The 18,939-nt window shown below is 40.5% G+C and overlaps 1 protein-coding gene across 1 annotated transcript in view; it reads left to right on the top strand.

Moving 5' to 3' along the window:
- Positions 1-88: 88 nt before the first annotated feature.
- nampt (nicotinamide phosphoribosyltransferase) overlaps positions 89-18,939 on the top strand; it is a 19,339-nt gene continuing 488 nt past the window's right edge. The window contains exons 1-9 of the mRNA XM_022749244.1: positions 89-211; positions 6,280-6,436; positions 8,874-8,977; positions 10,354-10,482; positions 14,644-14,802; positions 15,388-15,524; positions 17,857-18,082; positions 18,197-18,316; positions 18,411-18,551. Of these exons, the coding sequence (XP_022604965.1) occupies positions 158-211; positions 6,280-6,436; positions 8,874-8,977; positions 10,354-10,482; positions 14,644-14,802; positions 15,388-15,524; positions 17,857-18,082; positions 18,197-18,316; positions 18,411-18,551 (1,227 nt within the window). The 5' untranslated portion in view covers positions 89-157. The remainder of the gene's footprint in view (positions 212-6,279; positions 6,437-8,873; positions 8,978-10,353; positions 10,483-14,643; positions 14,803-15,387; positions 15,525-17,856; positions 18,083-18,196; positions 18,317-18,410; positions 18,552-18,939) is intronic.

Below are 18,939 nucleotides of genomic sequence, written 5' to 3'. Positions count from 1 at the left end.
TTGGTGACGACAGCTCCGCCCGCCCCTTCCCCCGCCCGGTTCTCTCCGCTTGTCCTTCCCCCTGCCCAGCTACACTACCAGGCAGGAGTCCCCAGCAGCACGGCGCGCAACACAACACACTGACAGCTGCGACTGACTCACAACCGAGGGGGGAAAGATGGAGCACAGAGACGCCGACTTCAACATACTGTTAGCGACCGATTCATACAAGGTACCGTACGCATGTTGGCTCCAGATGGAGGGGGACTGGGTGGAGGGGAGCGGCTGATGGATGAAAATTGATAAAGTCAAGGTGGTTTCATCATCAGTCCCAAGGCCAACACACTGCTCTCTGTGGCCGGTCTCCGTCGGTTAACAGCAGGCCGAATAGGTTGGAGGAAGAGGAGGAGAGGGCTGGTACAGCAGAGACGGGGTACCAAACTCAGAAAGCAAGCATCCCTCTTTGAGATAGCTAACTTAAACTCAGGACCAGTGGTTATTACGGAGCCAGTTTTTCACCGGCTTTACCAGTCTCTGGTATCCAGCTAGCTTGCTAGCTTGCTAGCTCACAGAGAGCGCAGAAGGAAGACGGAGGGGAATGATATAAAAAAAGCTAATATTAGCAACTAGCTAGCAAGTGCCGTGCGGATAGCCCGGTGGACTGCACATGGGCAAAGTCTCCTTTAAAAGCCCGGCCAGGTGTAACGTTAGCCAGCGTGGAGCTAGCCGCTATCAGTGTTAAAGCATCACTTTCGGGGAATCAAAACCGAAAGTTAAAAGGAGCCGGATGCATTTACCTTACGTGACACAGCTAGGTTAACTGAACTGCATTGAATTTATACGCTCGGGGCCTTTAAACGGTATTTAACAGTTGGCTACAGCCTTTTAATCTTTGATATAATGGAAAATATAACAGCGAGGAACGTTTTAGTACCATAAGTCCGGCTGCTAATTAACTATGCAAACAGAGTAAATGCACTTGCCGGGCTGTATTGTCGCACGTAGCAAGTGGCTGCCGGGCGGTTGCCATGTACGGCAGTCATGTTACAACATTCAGTGATAGGACTGATGGGACAGAAAGGCAGAATTATGGAAAGGGGAGGGAGATGGGGACACCAGCCGAAGATAAGCTTGAAAGACAACTAAAATTGAAACTGAAATCTTCATTCTGAGATCGCATTACAACTTGAACTTTTAAATGTAGTCAGATGTTACAAAATGACAGAAAAAGTTGCGCATTTTGAGGCAAGAGAATATGTGTGACAAATACAAGTGTGCACCAAGGCTGGGATAATGACAATCAAAATATATATATATAAAGCTCAATTAACACATTAGCATCTACGAACCCACTATGAGCTTAGTTATAACAGAAAGTGGTATAATCACATTCCCTCACGGTACTATAGGAAAAACACCAGTAGTGGAAACAGAGGTTGTACTTGCAGATATCATATGAATATATTTATTGCATTGAAAGCCCAAACTGGGTAGGAGAAGGTTTAGAGTGGTGGTTTGGAAGGGTTGTGGTTCAGGAAAAGGACCTTAACTCCTTCTGGATGTGTCCAGGGCTTCATTTAAAAGAAAAAGCCCATAGATGAGAGCTGCTCTTTTGTAACTGAGGTGATATTGTTGGCATAAGTTGTAACCTTGGTTACAATGTGTTGTTCTGATAAATTAGGTAGTACCATTGTAGCCAAGGGAGGTAATCACTGAAAATATATTTTTTTTTTTTTAAAAGTTAAGCAAATCAATCTAAATCAAATGTCAAGTGTCAATTGACTGGCACAAGAAAGGCCAGTCAATCACCCCCCTTGTTTTTACTCTGAAATCAGCCACATTGTTATAAATAATATGCCTGTAGTTACAACTTAAATGTGAGATCTGTGCAGCCTAACAATAATTTCATGGAGTGCCTGTTACATACTTTTGCACGTTATCTGAATTTTCTTGTTGGTTTAGTGTAATAGAAAACAATTTAATATTAAGCTCATTGTATACCACAACAAACTGCACAATTCAAAAGATGTCAATGATTTAGGTTTTTTTGTTTTTACTCCACTTGGCTGCAAAGTATTTAAAAGTTTACAAGTTACTGTCACTATTCATTAACAATAACAATCAGAATATAGTTGATATTAGGTATGAATTCCCCTTTATAGATAATGGGAAGGCATTTGTTCATGTCAGCTACCACAAGGGACTGTGTACAATGTAAAGCAGAAGACTGCTGAGAAAATGTGTTTCTAGTCAAGATAGTTAAAGGTTCAGAAGAAGCAACAGAGATCAGTTAAATGAGAGTTAAGACAAAATATTCGAGCTGACACTGATCAAATTTCATGTTGTGTCTTTGCACCTGTGTTGCCATACCAGGCTGAAGTAAGTTAGTTATTGTCTCTTTAAACAGCCACTTGAGTAACACAAAAGATAAATTAAACAATAGGCCAACTTCTCAGTTATGCAAGATCAGTCCTTTTTATACATGAGCTCTTTCAGAGTTACCAAAGTTACAAATGTCACTGTGTACTCTGTGTTTGGGGTGTTGCTTCACTGAAAGCGGCTCGTATGTTTGTCTTGTTCGTGCACAACTGTGTGATAACCTTTGTAAAGAGAGAAGGGATATTGAAAGCAAAGCAATTGATTGACTCACAGACCAACCAGAGGCATAAACTTTGTTCACGGGACATAAAAATAAACCGCACCTGAATGCTTTTGTTTTTTGTCTGTTTGGATCGAGAAGAAAAGTTTACCCAGAAAGCCAAGCTTGCCCATTGTCTGGAAACACACACACATACGCACACACGCTTGTACAAAGTTGTTGTTGGTGTGAGCAGTTGGATTTGAACATACTACAGGGTGGAGGTGTACAGTGTGTCATTGTTATTGATTTTTAAAGCAATACCACAACACAAGGATATCGCCATATGACCACATTTATGTAACATGACATTTTTCTGACCCGTAATCCAGATAGAATTACAGTAACTAAGTAGGCAGGGCTCCGGGATTTTGGTGGGAAAACATTTTCACAGGGCAGAATAGCTACAGAGAGGGTTGAACCTGTGACATTTAGGTAAGGTGATGGTCCCATCAAGCATTTTGCCACATGCTGCTGCATGCTTCAGATGTTTTCCTGCTTGGAAAGAGAGCCAGCACCTGAAAATGTCCTGTCTGGTAGCCAAATTATGGTCTTTTATGTCCAAGCATTTCATTCTTCACACAAGGGTGTCGAGAGACACAGAAGTAAATCCATAAAGGAAGGATAGAGAAAAAACTTGAATGTTTTATATGGTGTTAGAAAAACACTGACCCTACATGAACTTTCTTTGCTTTCATAAATATTTGCTGAATATTTGTATCCAAGTAATTAGAACCATTTTATCACATTCTGAATTAGTTCACCATCATGGTTTTATTGTGCAGAAAATAGGGGAAAAAATAAAAAAAATCAGAGGTAATATTGTGTGAGCTCAGATCAGAGACTGAACTGAATACGTAATAATAATAAGTGGAACCAGCATCAGTTGAGGCAAAAATCAAAGTTGTGTATGGCTCCAAAAAACGATTATTTTTATTATTAATCAACTGGATATTTTCTCACTTAAAAGTTTTGTCTAAAATCATTGCAGCTCTAAAGTCGTAAATGAAGGCGTTTCTAATTCCAAACTAATCTACAGCAACATTGATTTTCCTGGCCACTTTGGGGCACCGGAACAAGCTGTAAACACAACATGTATTATCACCTCATAAAGGTGGGATGGGAAATGTAACATGGAGTAAAGTAAGAGAAGCATTAGCATTTCTGGGAGACATGCCACCTGATAAATGTAAATCCAGTATTCAGTCTCCTTTTAGCTCTGTTTTGGTCTCCACCAACTCCAGAGAAAAATGGCTCTGTAGCAAACTAGAGGAGAAGGGGAACTGCAGAGTCAGGTGATAATATAACATTGATATGTGCAGCTTTAATTACTGGTCTTGATTCGCCATTAGAATTGTGTTCATACTTGACAGTGGGAGGACTTAACTGATCTGCTTTTAATACTACCACACGCTGTATGATTTACATTCAAATATAGGTTTCCATTTCATTAGCTGATAGTCTGTGTGTGTCAATATTTGATAATACATTATTTATATCCTTGAATGTTAATGATCAGCTGAGGGTGGTGTCCCTTGCAAACTAGACTGATGGTGGGTTTGTGTGTATACATTGGCATGTGACTCTAGTGAATGTGGTCCGGCCCAGTGTCATGTTGTATGTCTTGACTCAAAATAGAGTTATCGGAAGCTCAGAGGAAAGGACAGAGAGGGGGGTCAAAGAAACTGAGTAGTTCATTGACATTTATCTCCTCTCCTCGCTTCTTCACAAACTCTGGATGAGTAGCTGTTTTGAGCTGTGTTGCTAGGTTTCGATCTAGCCTTCAGGCCATTTTCATAGGTAAATACACCTGTGGTTCCAATGTAACCTTTATGTATTTCCAATGGTGAGAAGTTCCGTGCTTTACCAAGGTTGTAGTCAAATGAAAGACAAGCCCTTGACCTATGTTCAGCCTCGATTAATGTTTTGTATTATCTGTAGTAAAATGTCTTCCTGTGCTCTTGAGAGAACTGTTAGATCACTTCATTCTTTTTGTACAACAGAACCACATATTTTAAACTACATTTTATAGATATTAAAATCAGATGTCTGAAAGTAAGTGTCAGATTACAAAGTCATTACTGAGTGATCATCATATCATCAACTTTATTAGCCATACTTAATGTTAAGGTGTATTGTTGCTATAACCTTACTTGGTCTGGTATGACCAGTGCCTTTATGGCGGCTGATGTTACCTAATATAACCCAAGTGACAGCTCCCTGTGCTAATGATGCTATGTTTTAGCATTTAAAATTTCCCTTTAATTCCCACTTGTGGCTTCATTTGCAGCTTGGCTGCTCGCTTTAAGAACATTTGAGACGACAAACAGACCAGTCAAATGCTGCTTGGTCCTCATTTCTTCAGTCTGCTAATGCCATGATCGATGAGTTCAGTGCATACAAGTGGTGCTGTGATGAGGGTTAAATCCTCAAATGCCCCAGTGTACTCTCTGGAAATCCCTGGACTCATTTGGGATTTAATTGATGACTGGGTGGCTACAGCTGACGCTGTATCTTGTCCTTTTTGTGAGCGTGTATCTTAAAGGTATCGCCTCTCTCAAACAGTGTTATAATTCTGTGTGTGTGAAACATGCCTGGGCATGTCTCAAATGGTTTTGCTTGATTCTAAATGTCAATGTTTCTCGTATCAGTCAGTTCATAGTAGATTAGAAGATCACTAGAAGCACGCACAAAACTGAAACTGGTATTTTCTGGATAATAACACAGTAGCAGAATAATAGAGAACGTGTCTGTGTGGGGGGAAAAGTCTGACATGCCTTGCCCTTATCATGACATGTTGGTATAGTATTCAATTTTAACACAATAGATGGATTGATGGGTCCTTTGCTGAACTGGAATGGTTTGGTTCCTTATAATCGCAGATGAAATACTCTACTTTGTGTAATACTTTGTGTCGTAACTCCAAATAGCTCTCTGGATTGCGTCTGTTTGCACTGAGCTACTGAATCCTCATACTCCTCTGTGTCCGAACATTGAAATTTGATTTGCTCCTTGAAAATGTTTTATTATTACCTTTGCTTGCAAATATATGAGGTTTAGGGTGATTTATTAAACTTTGTCCAATTTTTAAAAAACACTTGCAATGTAAGCTTGAAGGAATTTCAACATTAGTTGTGTCATTAGTTCCTCTAATCTACAATCTAATATTGTACACACATCATTGTGAAACTTAGAGGAGAACACAGCAATTCCAGTTGCTCCTGTTTTTGCAATGCTAACACTTAACAAGGCAACCATGACTCACAACATACAGTTCAGCATGATTAATTATGCACTCCAAAAAAATCAGGTTCAGGAAATAGACCTAACCTTTCACACGAGTCTGTAATAAGACAGGAGTGAAGACAAGAGTGTTTCTATCAATTTGTACCTTGTTAAGGATTCATGCCTTTTTAAATCTCCTGACCAGCTGCTCAGGAAGAGCACACACAGATTATGAATTTTCTCATTTATCACGGTGGTTTGTCAGTTGTGGGTGTCAGTATGAGGCTCAGCCATTAAGAATTAGATCCTTAAATAAATCTTGTCACTCTTCACATAGCATCACCTGCGACTATGCCACATTATCTTCAGCTGGTTATTTATTGTAGATAACCGGGATAACTTTTCTTATCTCGTCAATATGTTCTCTGTCTCTCCAGGTAACACATTACAAACAGTACCCTCCCAACACGAGTAAAGTGTATTCCTACTTCGAGTGCCGCGAGAAGAGGACAGATTCCACCAAAAGCAGAAAAGTCAAATATGACAAAACGGTCTTCTACGGCCTACAGTACATCCTCCACAAATACCTAAAAGGTAAGTCCTGACTCAGATTTAAAGGTCCCATATTGTAGAAAGTGAGACTTCATGTCTTTTTTTTTTTTTTATTATAAAGCACGTCCAGGTGCTATATAAATACTGTATCAAAACACAGGGAGAAGTGCACACAGCCTGTATTGAGAAGCTGTGCCTTTAAATGGGCCGTCAGGACGGTCACTCCAACGTCATCAGATGACCCAGGGGTTTGCACCAGAATCGCCAAATCCAGCTGGAGCATTTTAGTCAGAATTTGACCATCTGTTCAGCTCATTTCAGCACTGACTGTACATTACCATTTGCATTTACCAGTGACTTTTACAAAGCTACAGTAGTATCTGTGGTTGGCCTGGTTGTGCGTCCCCCAGGAAACAGTCAGCCAATCAAAAGACAGGCTCAAAGACCGACACAAAAACGCCCTGTTCTTGCAAGAGCTCCGGAGTGTCAGAAAGAGGATGTAAAACTACATTGAGATGGTTTTTTGGTATTTAAAACACAAATTATATCTTCTAAACTTTAAATTAAAAAACAAAGTATAAAATATGTGTGCTTTTGAAATTCAAAAAGTTCAATATTTTGTACTGTGTAATCACTCAATAAATAAAAGAGTCCTTGAGCAGAACACATGAAGGTCTGACCTCCAACCCAGTAGGAGCTTCACTGGCTGCCAGACTGAATGACTTTGCAGCTTGTAAGTTGAAGCCTCATCCACTGCCACTGACTCTTCAGGCCTTTTGTGTAAATAAAAATGTGTTTCCAGTCAACTTAACAAATTAAATAGCGTAACATTCCTATGCTTGGATTACATAACCCAGACATAGACTTTGTTTTTCTTAACTTTTTCATTTGTTTCACCATCATACTGTGGAAAGCTGCACAGTATAGCCGCTATTTATTTTACCGCTGTTCGGTTAGTTTCATTTTTCAATCAGAAAAGATTTTTTAGCTGTAATTTACTGATGAGTTGTAGGTAAGAAAAAAAAAAAAAGTCAACACAACAACCTTTGTGGATCCTTCTGTGATACTTTATTGGTCCCTGTGGGGGAAATGTTTTTTTTTCTCTCTCTCTCTCTCTCTCCTCTCCAGAGCAAGGTCAGAGCACAGGGTCAGCTACTGAACAGCATACGTGGAGCTACTCAAAATTCAGTGCATTGCTCAAGGACACTTCAGCAGGGCAGGTGCTGGCTATTGTGGCCCACAGCAACAGTCCTTTTGCTCACTTAAAAACCAGCAAGGTTACAACGTGCTTCACTTAAATTAGGCTGCACAGAGCGTAACACAAAGCCAGCAGGTTACAAAGAAAAGCGTAAGTGAGAAAAGACTGAAATGAGGCAAAGTATAATGTCTACAATATACTAAATAAACAATATGCTCTAATTAACTCAACTTAGTAAAGGTGGATGTTTAAGTTGGTTAGTGTGATCCTGAGGGGCATGAGAGAGAGAGTGGGAGAGAGAGCAAGAGAGACAGAAAGAGAAGGAGTCAAAAGAAAGAAAGAAAGAAAGAGGGAATGCATCACCCTCCTGTCTCCTAAGAGGATTTCATGGTGCGGTAGCAGAGGTGTGGGGGGGGGGGACAGAGAGCCAGGGATAACAGAGGGAGAGAAGACAAAAGCACAGCTGCTCTTTCACCGTCTGAGGGAGAAAGGCCAGCTGTCTGCGCAGAGCGTCCCTCGGAGCTCAGTGATTAGGCCAATCATTAGAGATGCATCCTCGATCCACAAACTCACGGAAACCAAAAGTGCGCATCACAATTCTTCTAGACCAGAGTCAGAGAGTGAATTTTAATCTTCTCTAACTTTACTTTCGTGGAGGGAGGGGCTGAAAACGTGAATGGATAAAGAGATGAATCATAGTGAAAGCAAAACCTGTTTTATCACACCACGAGTGTTAACTGGATAGTCTTACATTAACGGGAAACATTTAATAGTTTTCCATTCAGCTCTGAATGGCAGGTAGTCATTTCTTTTTATTAGAAATTTATTTGGAAACGTGTTGATAAATGTAAAAACAGTAAATATGAAGCTGGAGCCAGCAGTCAGTTAACGTAGTTTAGGACAAAGATTAAAAAACAGTGGAAAAACTTCTAGCCTGAAAAATCCACCTACCCACATCTCTTGCATTTGTACATATCTTCTCTTTTGTGGCTTGTTTTGTGCAACAATGTCCATGGTATAGAAACTAGCCAAACTTGAAATGAAACAAGGGGGTGGTTTGCGTGTTTGTGTGTGTCTTTTTGGACAAAGATGCCTTGTCAGCATGCACGGGATGCTTCTAATTTAATTACACCAGCGGACAGTAGAGTCACATTCCAGTGCCTTCTCTCCGTCGGTATGTGTTTCCCCAACATCTCTCTCTGAACCTTCATGTCCTTCTGCTTTCTTCTCCCTTCCTCCCTCATTCCCCAACTCCTCCACCTCCTTCCTCCTCCTCTGCAGGAAAGGTCGTGACTCCGGAGAAGATCCAGGAAGCAAAGGAAGTATACAGAGAACACTTCCAGGATGACGTTTTCAACGAGAAGGGCTGGAATTACATTTTGGAGGTAAGAGACTGCTGAAAAATCTTTTTTCTTTTTTTCTTCTTTTTTTTTTCAGGTGAGGCTCTGCTGTTGTACAAAACAATTTTTATGCACATCTCTGCGTAACTTCCATGAGGGTTACAAGAGACTATTTTCAAGCAATGTATTAATTGAGAATAAAGCTGGAAGTTGGAACTAGGTATGGAGGTGTACATATACACAGGTGCCAGCACACACTGATGTTTGCACATGAAACATCCTGACGGTGATGTGTCTATTGTCAGAGACGCTAGAGGCCGGTCTCAGGCATGCACGCACACACTTAAGACATACAGCGTGTTCCTGATAAACCCAAATAATGTACATAGAGCAAGGTTGGAATCTAATTACTGGAGAATTGAATTTGTTTCTAGATTAGGTTTAAGGTATTTGTAGCAGTTTTTGATCATAAAACCTCACTGTCATAAGGGTCACATTCTTCTGTAGCAAAGTGGGGCAAAAATAAACAAAAGTGTCTACATTTTCACAGGTGGCTTGGTGGTTAAAAGCCAGTTCTTATAAAAAAAAATGTTCCTGATGTGTAATAAACACACGCTAAAGTAATAAAAATCTGAACCACATTCGGCCCTGTGGAGGAGAGAGAGGCTAAACTCTTACTTGAGATACAAGTCGGGATCATCAACTAGAAATGAATCCGTCAATTTATGTATCCAAGAAAGTGTGAACGCAATGTTTCTGATGATTGGGAGGCACAGTTTCAGCACCTTGGAGAGAGCACAGCGCTCTGTACTGACAAAGGATTTTCTCGAGTGAGGAGAAGTGTTAATAAACCCTTATTTACACTCAGTCTTCTTGTCATCTCTTACCACATTTCTTAATCAGCTCTCAATCTGTCATCTTTTTTTTTTTTTTTTTTAAGTTTTTTGCAAATCACTCAGCCTTTCATGTTGTTAATCTATGAACCAGCACACGAGGCCTACATCAAGCATACAAATGTTGGTCAGCTTTGGAGGCGGTATGTGTTATGGTATAAACTATGATCTCCTAGTTGCAGATTCAGTTTCTTTCATCCAATGCACGCTTTGTATTTCAATGTGAAATACAACACAAGATTTGGAAAACTTGCTTCAGGCCAGGTTTGAAACGCAGGAGCTCTGTGTGTGTGTGTGTGTGTGTGTGTGCGCGCGCGCGCGTGTGTATATTTAGCAGAATCTCACTGCCTTTCCACATAGCACCAGGTGTGAAGCACATGTCTGAAGGTTAACTCTCACCAGTCTCCTTCCTCTAAGTCATGTCGCTAAAAATAAAAACACTCTTTACAAGCCACAGAGAAGAAGCTGTGACAGTGTAAACCGGATTGTAATTCTGATATCTGTGTATGCGTGTGTTTGTGCTTACAGAAATACAATGGACACCTGCCCATTGAAATCAAGGCAGTGCCAGAGGGGAGTGTCATTCCTCGAGGCAATGTTTTGTTCACAGTGGAGAGCACGGACCCTGAATGCTACTGGCTCACCAACTGGGTGGAGGTAGGTTGGTGTTTGTTTGTCCTCTGGGCCCAGAATGACACAGGTGTGTTATTCTGTTACTGTCCCTTTAAACTTGGGGTCCATTACTTTAGGAAGTTTGTAAGACTAGGGCATGGTGTGCATGCATTGTGGGAAATGTAGGATTCAGTGTTTTATTTTTTGGATCTTGACCCATACTGCAAACTAAAAGTCTGTGTCTCAGTCTCTTGGATTTTGACCATTGTTATTTTTTATTCTTATGAGTCCCCTGACTTTATGGAAGTGCAGAACTAATGGATGGTATCAGTCTCCAGTTTTGGATTAGCTTTATCATGTAAAAGACGGTTGTAAATTTCGTGCCCCTATACCTTCATATAACAGTTAAATCTTTAATGTGCTCCTCGGATTGCTACTAAAGCAACAATGCAAAGCTTATCAGTAGGATTTAATTGTTAGCTCTGTTTTTCGTATTGATTAAAGACAAAAGATATTAGCAATATTTATGCCCTTTTTATTACATTGTTGAGTTAATAGTTTTATAAAAATCCATAAACTATGTTGCTTGGCAGCAGGCCTAACGGCACTTCTTATCTCTTCTTCTTCTTGAGGCCCACTGAATTACAGTCCTGCCATGGCCTGTTGCTTAATCACCGCTCAGAGATGTGCTGTCACTGCAGCAAAGTGATTCATACAGGTTGGCTGAGATCAGAGAGTCAGATGTTGGAACAATTCTTGCGTGGTGTTTTTGTAGTCCACAAAATGATTTAAGTCCTGAATCAACCCCTTGCTCAGACCAATGTTCTTTTCCCTGAAGCATCACATCTCTGAAATGATTCTAGACGCAGTGCAGAGTGTTTGTCGTCTTTATTCACTTCAATCAATCAATCAATCAATCAATCAATCATTCAGTCATGTTTGTGGGCTGCAATCTGGTTGAATTATTCATGAAAGAAATAGTTCAACATTTTAGGAAATATGCTTATTTTGCTTTCTTGCTGAGGCGAGTTAGATGAGCAGATTGATACCTCTCTTATGTCTGTACAGTAAATATGACGCTGGAGCCAGCAGCCAGTTACAGCTATCCTGGCTGTGTCCATAGAAAACAAAATCTATGTACCAGCACCTCTGAAGCTCACGAAGTACAACTAAGCATTATATATATACTGTACATATATATATATATATATTCACACAAAACCTAAAGTGTACAACCATCGATTTGTTGGTCTACAGGGGGTTATGTGCTGAACTACGTCTTAGCCTTAACTTCTTCTCCGCTGGTTGCCCAGCAACTGCTCAGAGAGAATTGTTGTTGTTACACTTAGATTTTTGTATGAATTAAACAAGATATAGTGTGTTAGTCAGTGAGCATTAAAGGAGCTGGTAGGTGGATATTGTTACCTTCGGACAAAGTCAGACTAAATGTTTCCCCCTGTTCCCAGCCTTTGTGCTAAGCTAACAGTACCAACTTGTGTCTTTAACCCTCACATGCATACTGTATCAAGTGACATCAGAGAATACAAACACTGTCGTCAGTTTGAACTCCAGCCTCTTCGTTATATTTATGACACTGGGCTAATGCACAGTGTGACTCCTCCCCGGGATCAGAAACATCTCATGAACTTAATGCTGCATGAACAGACTGTCTGCAGTGACTCGGCAGATCTAAATTCACTTACCCTGTGCAGGAAGTGCTCTCTCTTATCTTTCACCATGTCAGCCCTGTTTATCAACATCTCGTTTGACTTTTTGCACAGATTATTCATGCAGTGATTCTTTAGAATATGATTAAACAAAAACGATATGCTTTCATTGTTTCGATCCGTGTATACAGGAATAAAGCTTTTGACATGATGTACAATATAAGTCTTGTAGACACATTTTTAAGCAAATTAGCCTGAAGGTTCCTGACTCTCTTCTGCATTTGGATCAATAATCTGATACACACACACTCACCTATAATGACAAATACAACAGTAAAATGAAGGACTGCTTGGACATGGGTCACCCACAGCCAAGAGCACTGTGACAGCACACATACACACCCACTTAGTCAGTCTCAACAGCTGATATAAATACATCCATGAACACACACACATACACACACTCATTCTTCATGGCTGATGTAAAATTAGCTGTAGCATTCTGCCTGGTGTCCTTGGGTTGCGTCATTAGGTCAAACTTTCTCTTTCTCCTTCACTTTCTCTTTTTCTTTTTACTTTCTGTCATTTTCTTCTCATCCTGTTCTCCTGTTTTCTGCATCTGTCATTCTGTATTTTCTTTTCTTTTTTTTTTTTGCTTTCTGTTTTGTTCACCCTACGTTCCTCATTCTTACCCTTCTTGTCCTTCCTTATCTCCCTCCATTTTGTTTTGGGACGTTGACCGAGAAGTTATGTGGGCATGCAAGCGTGTTTGTGTGCGCTTGAGTGTGTGTGTGTGTGTGTGTGTGTGTGTGTATGTGTGTGTGTGTGTGTGTGTGTATGTGTGTGTACACACAGAGTTGTTTTTACCGTCCTTCCTTCCTCATTTTACCATTAGAGATATGATCTCTCCCGAACTGTCATATGGTGATCACATATTGTATTTTAAATTATATAAATGCCACAATCATTTCGATTTTTAGTGAATATTAAAGTGAAAACAGAAACACAATTCATGTTTTACAATTGAAAGTCAGTCATGAAAAGTAAACAGACTTACCTAAGGCCCACCTTTATCTACTTTCAGTCATATTCTAGGTTTATAATATGACTGACGTCAGTTAAATGTGACTTGTTGATTCCTCGAAAAAGGTTATGACCTTTTGCCTGTGTGTGTGTGTGTGTGTGTGTGTGTGTGTGTGTGTGTGTGTGTGTGTGTGTGTGTGTGTGTGTGTGTGTGTGTGTGTGTGTGTGTGTGTGTGTGTGTGAGTGAGTGTGAACCTTGGCTTGGTAGTCACATGAGTCCATATTATGGTTTAGATTATGATTCATCTGAAGAGGCATGTGACCTACTCAGGGTTACAGGGTGAAAAACACACTCCATAGTATTAGTAGGCCAAGTCAAAGATGTGATTTTTTTTTTTTTGTTTTTTGTATTTTTGCAATCCCTGAGGGGGAGGAAACATTGCTGTGCTTCTGGTATTTAGGAGTTTTATTTAATGAGGTTTCACACACACACACACACACACTTAGTTGTCATTCCTGTTATAAACACAGCTTCATATGAGTCATGACATGTGGCAGTCACACAGTGTAATTACATAATAATATGGGTTTCATGTGGTAGTGTGACCCAGTAGTCAGCGTATTAGGTTTCTCTTTCCTGGAGCGGAAGTAACTGATGACACTGTGATTAAATGGTTAGACTCTGATGTGTAATCTGGTTTTACTGCATCTTAGATTTGACTCTTACATACTGAAAAAATGAAAATCAAATATAGTGCCTTTGCTTAGTAAGGGGTACGGACAAAAACATAGACTGTTGAACCATCACATATACATACGCGTGCTGTACCATGCAGATCGTGTGTTTTCATAAAATTTCCGAGGTGGTGGTGAGTACAGATAAGCCACTTGTTTTCTTATTGAAATCTATGACTCTGGTCCAGAGTTGACATGCGGCATCGAGGAATGTACTTTTCCCAGAGTTTGTCTTGTGTGAATGAGCACCCTCTTTGATCCCTCTGAGCCTGTTAGTTTTGGATATTAGTGCCTGTTGAATACTGGGAAAACAGGACAGTTGGACCAGACATTCACTGGTCTGTTCAGTACTGAAAAGAGACTTTTAACTTCTAATTTTGCTGTTTATTTGTTTTTTTTTAAGACTTCACAGGCTTTGAAAACAGAGAGCCTTTTTGTCTAAGAGTTGAGAGATTTAATTTTTTTTTTTTTTTTTTGCCTTTATTATGATATTTAAAGTAGAGATATGGGAAAGTTAGGGGAGAGAGGGAGAGGATGACATGCAGCAGAGGGGCCAGGCTGGATTCGAACTCGTGTCTCTGCAGTAAGGACGCTGCCTTAATGGTACGCACTCTACCAGCTGAGCTACAGGGGCACCCTGAGAGACACTTTTAATCATACGTGCACCTGGGAAATCAGAAGAAGTGAACCTTAGCAGTGAAACACTGACACTCTGAAATGAAAGTAAAGACTTGAAGTGAACTGGACTCTTTGTTTCTTCCTTTCTTTCTCTTTCCATCAGACCATCCTGGTTCAGATCTGGTACCCCATCACCGTGGCCACCAACTCCAGAGAGCAGAAGAAGATCCTCGCCAAGTACCTCCTAGAGACTTCTGGGAACTTGGAGAGACTAGAGTATAAACTACATGACTTTGGCTACAGGGGCGTCTCATCACAAGAGGTATACTTATATATTCAATATAGTAGATATTGTTAAGGCGGAATTCTATTCTTACCCTTCAAACACTGGGAAGTTTGTTGTTTTTTTGTTTTTTTTTTAAGCACACCAACAAATACGTTGAAAACAAAATAAATGTTGTACTTGAAATTTCATTCGTGACTTTAGTTTGACAAAAACAATCTCAACTCAAGTTCTACTTACTAGATCTTTCCTGAGCTTTCAACAGTATCAAATGGTCTTAATCAGCAAAGTCAAGTTTGCTGGAGATGGATCTGTTGACAGAGGATTCACCCATACAACTTCCAGGACCTTGAAAATACTTGTTTGGCAAAACAGTGCCAACTCATGGTCCTAATACAAGCTTTCCTCAGAGCTTTCAACCATATCACCTGTGGTGTGTTATGAATAAAAACTCAGAAAAAAGCTAGTAAGAGTACCTTGAGTTGGGATCTTTTGTCAAAAAACTGAATGTAGCTTGAAATAAACCGCAGCCAGTCTTTTAATATAATACGCAAAATTGAAAAAATGCAGGAAGGGAGGTCTTTGCTATTTATCTTTCATAACCCCTCCCCCACCTGTTTGCAGACTGCAGGCATCGGGGCCTCCGCCCATCTGGTCAACTTCAAGGGCACAGACACGGTCGCAGGCATCGGAGTCATTAAGAAGTACTACGGCACCAAGGACCCTGTGCCAGGCTTCTCAGTGCCTGCTGCAGAACACAGGTAGACACACACATACACACTTCTCTCAAGGTTTTATTTATTTAATGTGGCCTATTGAAGCTTTGACCGCGCTAAGAGACAGATTATCTCCCAGTGTAGCTGCAAAGTGTTTCCGGGCTTTCACAGTAGATGTAGAGGCACCGCTTTCATTGTGATGTAGGGCAGTAGTTCACCACCTACTTTAATTATTACACCAGTCATGTAAGAACTCAGAGTAAAGACGGGTGTCTGCTGGAGTGCTCATCACTCCTCTTAAGGGATATACAAAGCTTGCAGAGACCTTAAGTGTAAAGCATGAATTCCTGTGCACAGCGGTAATTATGAGCACAGGCCGTGTATTCACACATTCCCAGAAAGCACCAGGGGTACAGTAGGCACGTCTCGACTCCACTCATCTCCAGTTTTGCCTCTGGTGAGATAGTCCACATTGTGGCTAAGAGCCAAATTTGAAAGCAAACTTTTTCCATCCACAAGACAAATTGATTTTCAAAATAGAAAACTTGCTCCATTTAATGGTTGGTTATCTGCCAAAGCTGTTGATGGAGGGACTATTATCAGCCTGAGTGAGAGTGTAACAAGTAATTGGCTGAGGTCAGTGTTAATTTGCTAGTCTGATTAGAGCTTGGTCACCCTCACACTCATTATCTGGTCTTTCTATCTCAGTTTGTGAATGAGGCTGTGACTGGCTGGAGGTGAGGGTTTTGATTGGCTGCTGCTGTGACGAACATACCCTCATATGTTCCTGGTGTTGTTTTATGGCAGACATACACACACACACACACACACACACACACACACACTTTCTCTCCCTTTCTGTTTCGTTCTCATACACACACAGTTCCCTCTTCCTCACCACCAGGGCAGTTAATGCTGCTCCACTGCACCCTTCTTCCCCGCTCCAGTGCATTATGGGATGGTGGCAGGAGTTGTCATAGTAACCGTTATGCAATGGCCCCCTTCGTAAAATGTGTTTGGTTTCCATCTCAGAGGGAGGAGTTGCAGTGAAATTCCACTTTGATTTTGATTTAGAAGGAAGGAAAAGGGAGCGGTGCTTTTAGAGTGTAAAGTGTGTCACCTGCAAAACTTTGAGTCACTTCAAATGTTTGCTGTAAATTCAATGTAACAGAAATACCCTCTGTCGAAAAATCTAAACAAATGGATGCATAGAAAGTCATGTTAAACAATGTTAAAAAAAAAATAATAATAATTTACAGACAAGTAAATAGTCAAATATGTCCTGTGAAGAAACTGCCACCTGTCTCCATTTGTCAAATAGTATTCAGACATATACCACCTATCTGAGTCCCATAGTTTGAGTCTCATGGGCACTATATCTTTAGTACATGAAACCAAAAGCAAAATTCCAGTTGCCTTGATTTCATTGGGACGGTGTCTCATATCACAGCACATTAAAGTGAGACTTTGACCTTTTCATGTTTCATGTCACGGCACAAACACCACCCTTCGTGGCAGCAGGTAAAAGTAACAAGTAGGCAACATATTTAGATCCATAAAACATAATGCAATTTGCCAGTATATGATGCACCTAGCTATGAGGCCTGAATTCCCCTTAAGCCCATTTATTATCATCATCTTCATGCATCCTTCAACTATTCAACAGTCTTTAAAGCTACACAGCGAAGAGTAAAAATAATATGCCCTTGCCCCAGTATCAGTGGATTAAGTAATGAATTAACTAATCTCTTCAGCCCTCTCTTCAGAACCCTTTAATTGTTATTTACATGTGATTTCTTTGCTCTAATGCCTTACCTAAAAACAGTTTCACATCTTGTTCCTGAGTTGGTTCAACAAAGAAATACAATTTGGCTCATGTTTGGTTTCATCGAGGTCTAAAACCTGGAGTGCGCTGCCCTCTTCTGGGTGAACTGTGGCATTATCATTTGATGACTGTCTTGTGACTCTCTTTATTATGAGAGAACGTTTTCCCTGGAACTCGCCCCTCCTCTCGTTCAGTCTGTCTCCTGCTTCTGGAGTCTTTCCTCCTGACAGATAACTAATCTAACGTTCCTGCTACTTTGCAGGGTTTTCATTTGAATGACCTCTTTCCACTTCAGTATTTTGACTTTCTTATTTCGTTTATCTGTTTCCTCTCCACCCATCCACTTTCTTGCTGTTAAAGCTCTTACTCGTTGTCTTCTATATTTTGAATTAATGTTGGGGTTTTCTATTTACTAGTTTAATTCTGTATTAAAAAGCACAAACCCTGAATACCAGTCACAAATGTCTATATTATGTTATAGTTTTGATCAGCTGTATGTGAAGAGAAATGATTATAGAGCAATAAATAACTTCTCTACCGTCCTCTCCTCAGTACCATCACAGCGTGGGGAAAAGACCATGAAAAAGATGCATTTGAGCACATCATCAAACAGTTTCCCAGCGTGCCCGTATCCATAGTCAGCGACAGCTACGACATCTACAATGCCTGTGAGAAGATCTGGGGAGAAGACCTACGGGGGCTGATAGAGAAGCGCAGTGCAGATGCTCCGCTGGTTGTCCGGCCAGACTCAGGAAACCCTCTTGATACTGTTTTGAAGGTGAGCTCATGTGGCCAGCTCGGCTTTTAAACTAGCATCTTAAAACAAGCCAGGAGACTACCCCTCCCCTCTCTGTACCACCTTCCTACTCTTCTCTTCTTGTACGTCTGTCAGGTTTTGGAGATCCTGGGTAAGAAGTTTTGTCCAGAGGAGAACTCTAAAGGATTTAAGGTTCTCCCTCCTTACATCAGAGTCATACAAGGAGACGGAGTTGATATCAACACACTGCAAGAGGTAGAGACACATGAACAATTTGGTTACATCTGTCACCATATCTTTACATACACTATGTCGACAGCAAGTTTTGACTGTGTATGTTTTTCCACAGATTGTGGAGGGTATGAAGCAACACAGGTGGTCCATTGAGAACATTGCCTTCGGCTCCGGAGGGGCTCTGCTGCAGAAACTGACCAGAGATCTGCTCAACTGTTCCTTCAAATGCAGCTATGTGGTCACTAATGGACTAGGGGTGAGGACTGGCACACTCTCTGTTTTTTTTTTGTTTGTTTTTTGGGTTTTTTTGGTTTTTTTTTTTTTTTTTAAAGCAGCTATTAAATTTTAGTGACCATTTTGGAACAGTGTGGTGTTTAAATAAGACACAAAAAATGATCAACAATGATGGTAATGTAACAGTTTGCAAGTGGGTGTTGAGCGTTGCATGTTTTTGTCCAACACATTAATTTCGATGTGCATTTCGCTTGTTTTAGGTGTCTATTTTTAAGCGAGACACATAATAAGTACAAGACTTGGCTTTAAACTTTGTCTGAATTTCCTGTTTTGTTTTGTTTTGTTTTGTTTTTTTTTTTGTCAGTAACAGAGCATGATTTGAAATTCCCTCTCCGTTTAAATCTGACATT

This window comes from Seriola dumerili, unplaced genomic scaffold (genome assembly GCF_002260705.1).
Source record: "Seriola dumerili isolate Sdu_G_001 unplaced genomic scaffold, Sdu_1.0 BDQW01000138.1, whole genome shotgun sequence".
NCBI lineage: Eukaryota > Metazoa > Chordata > Actinopteri > Carangiformes > Carangidae > Seriola > Seriola dumerili.
The sequence above is the reverse complement of the archived record's forward strand: the minus strand, read 5'-3'. Positions and strand labels throughout refer to the sequence as shown.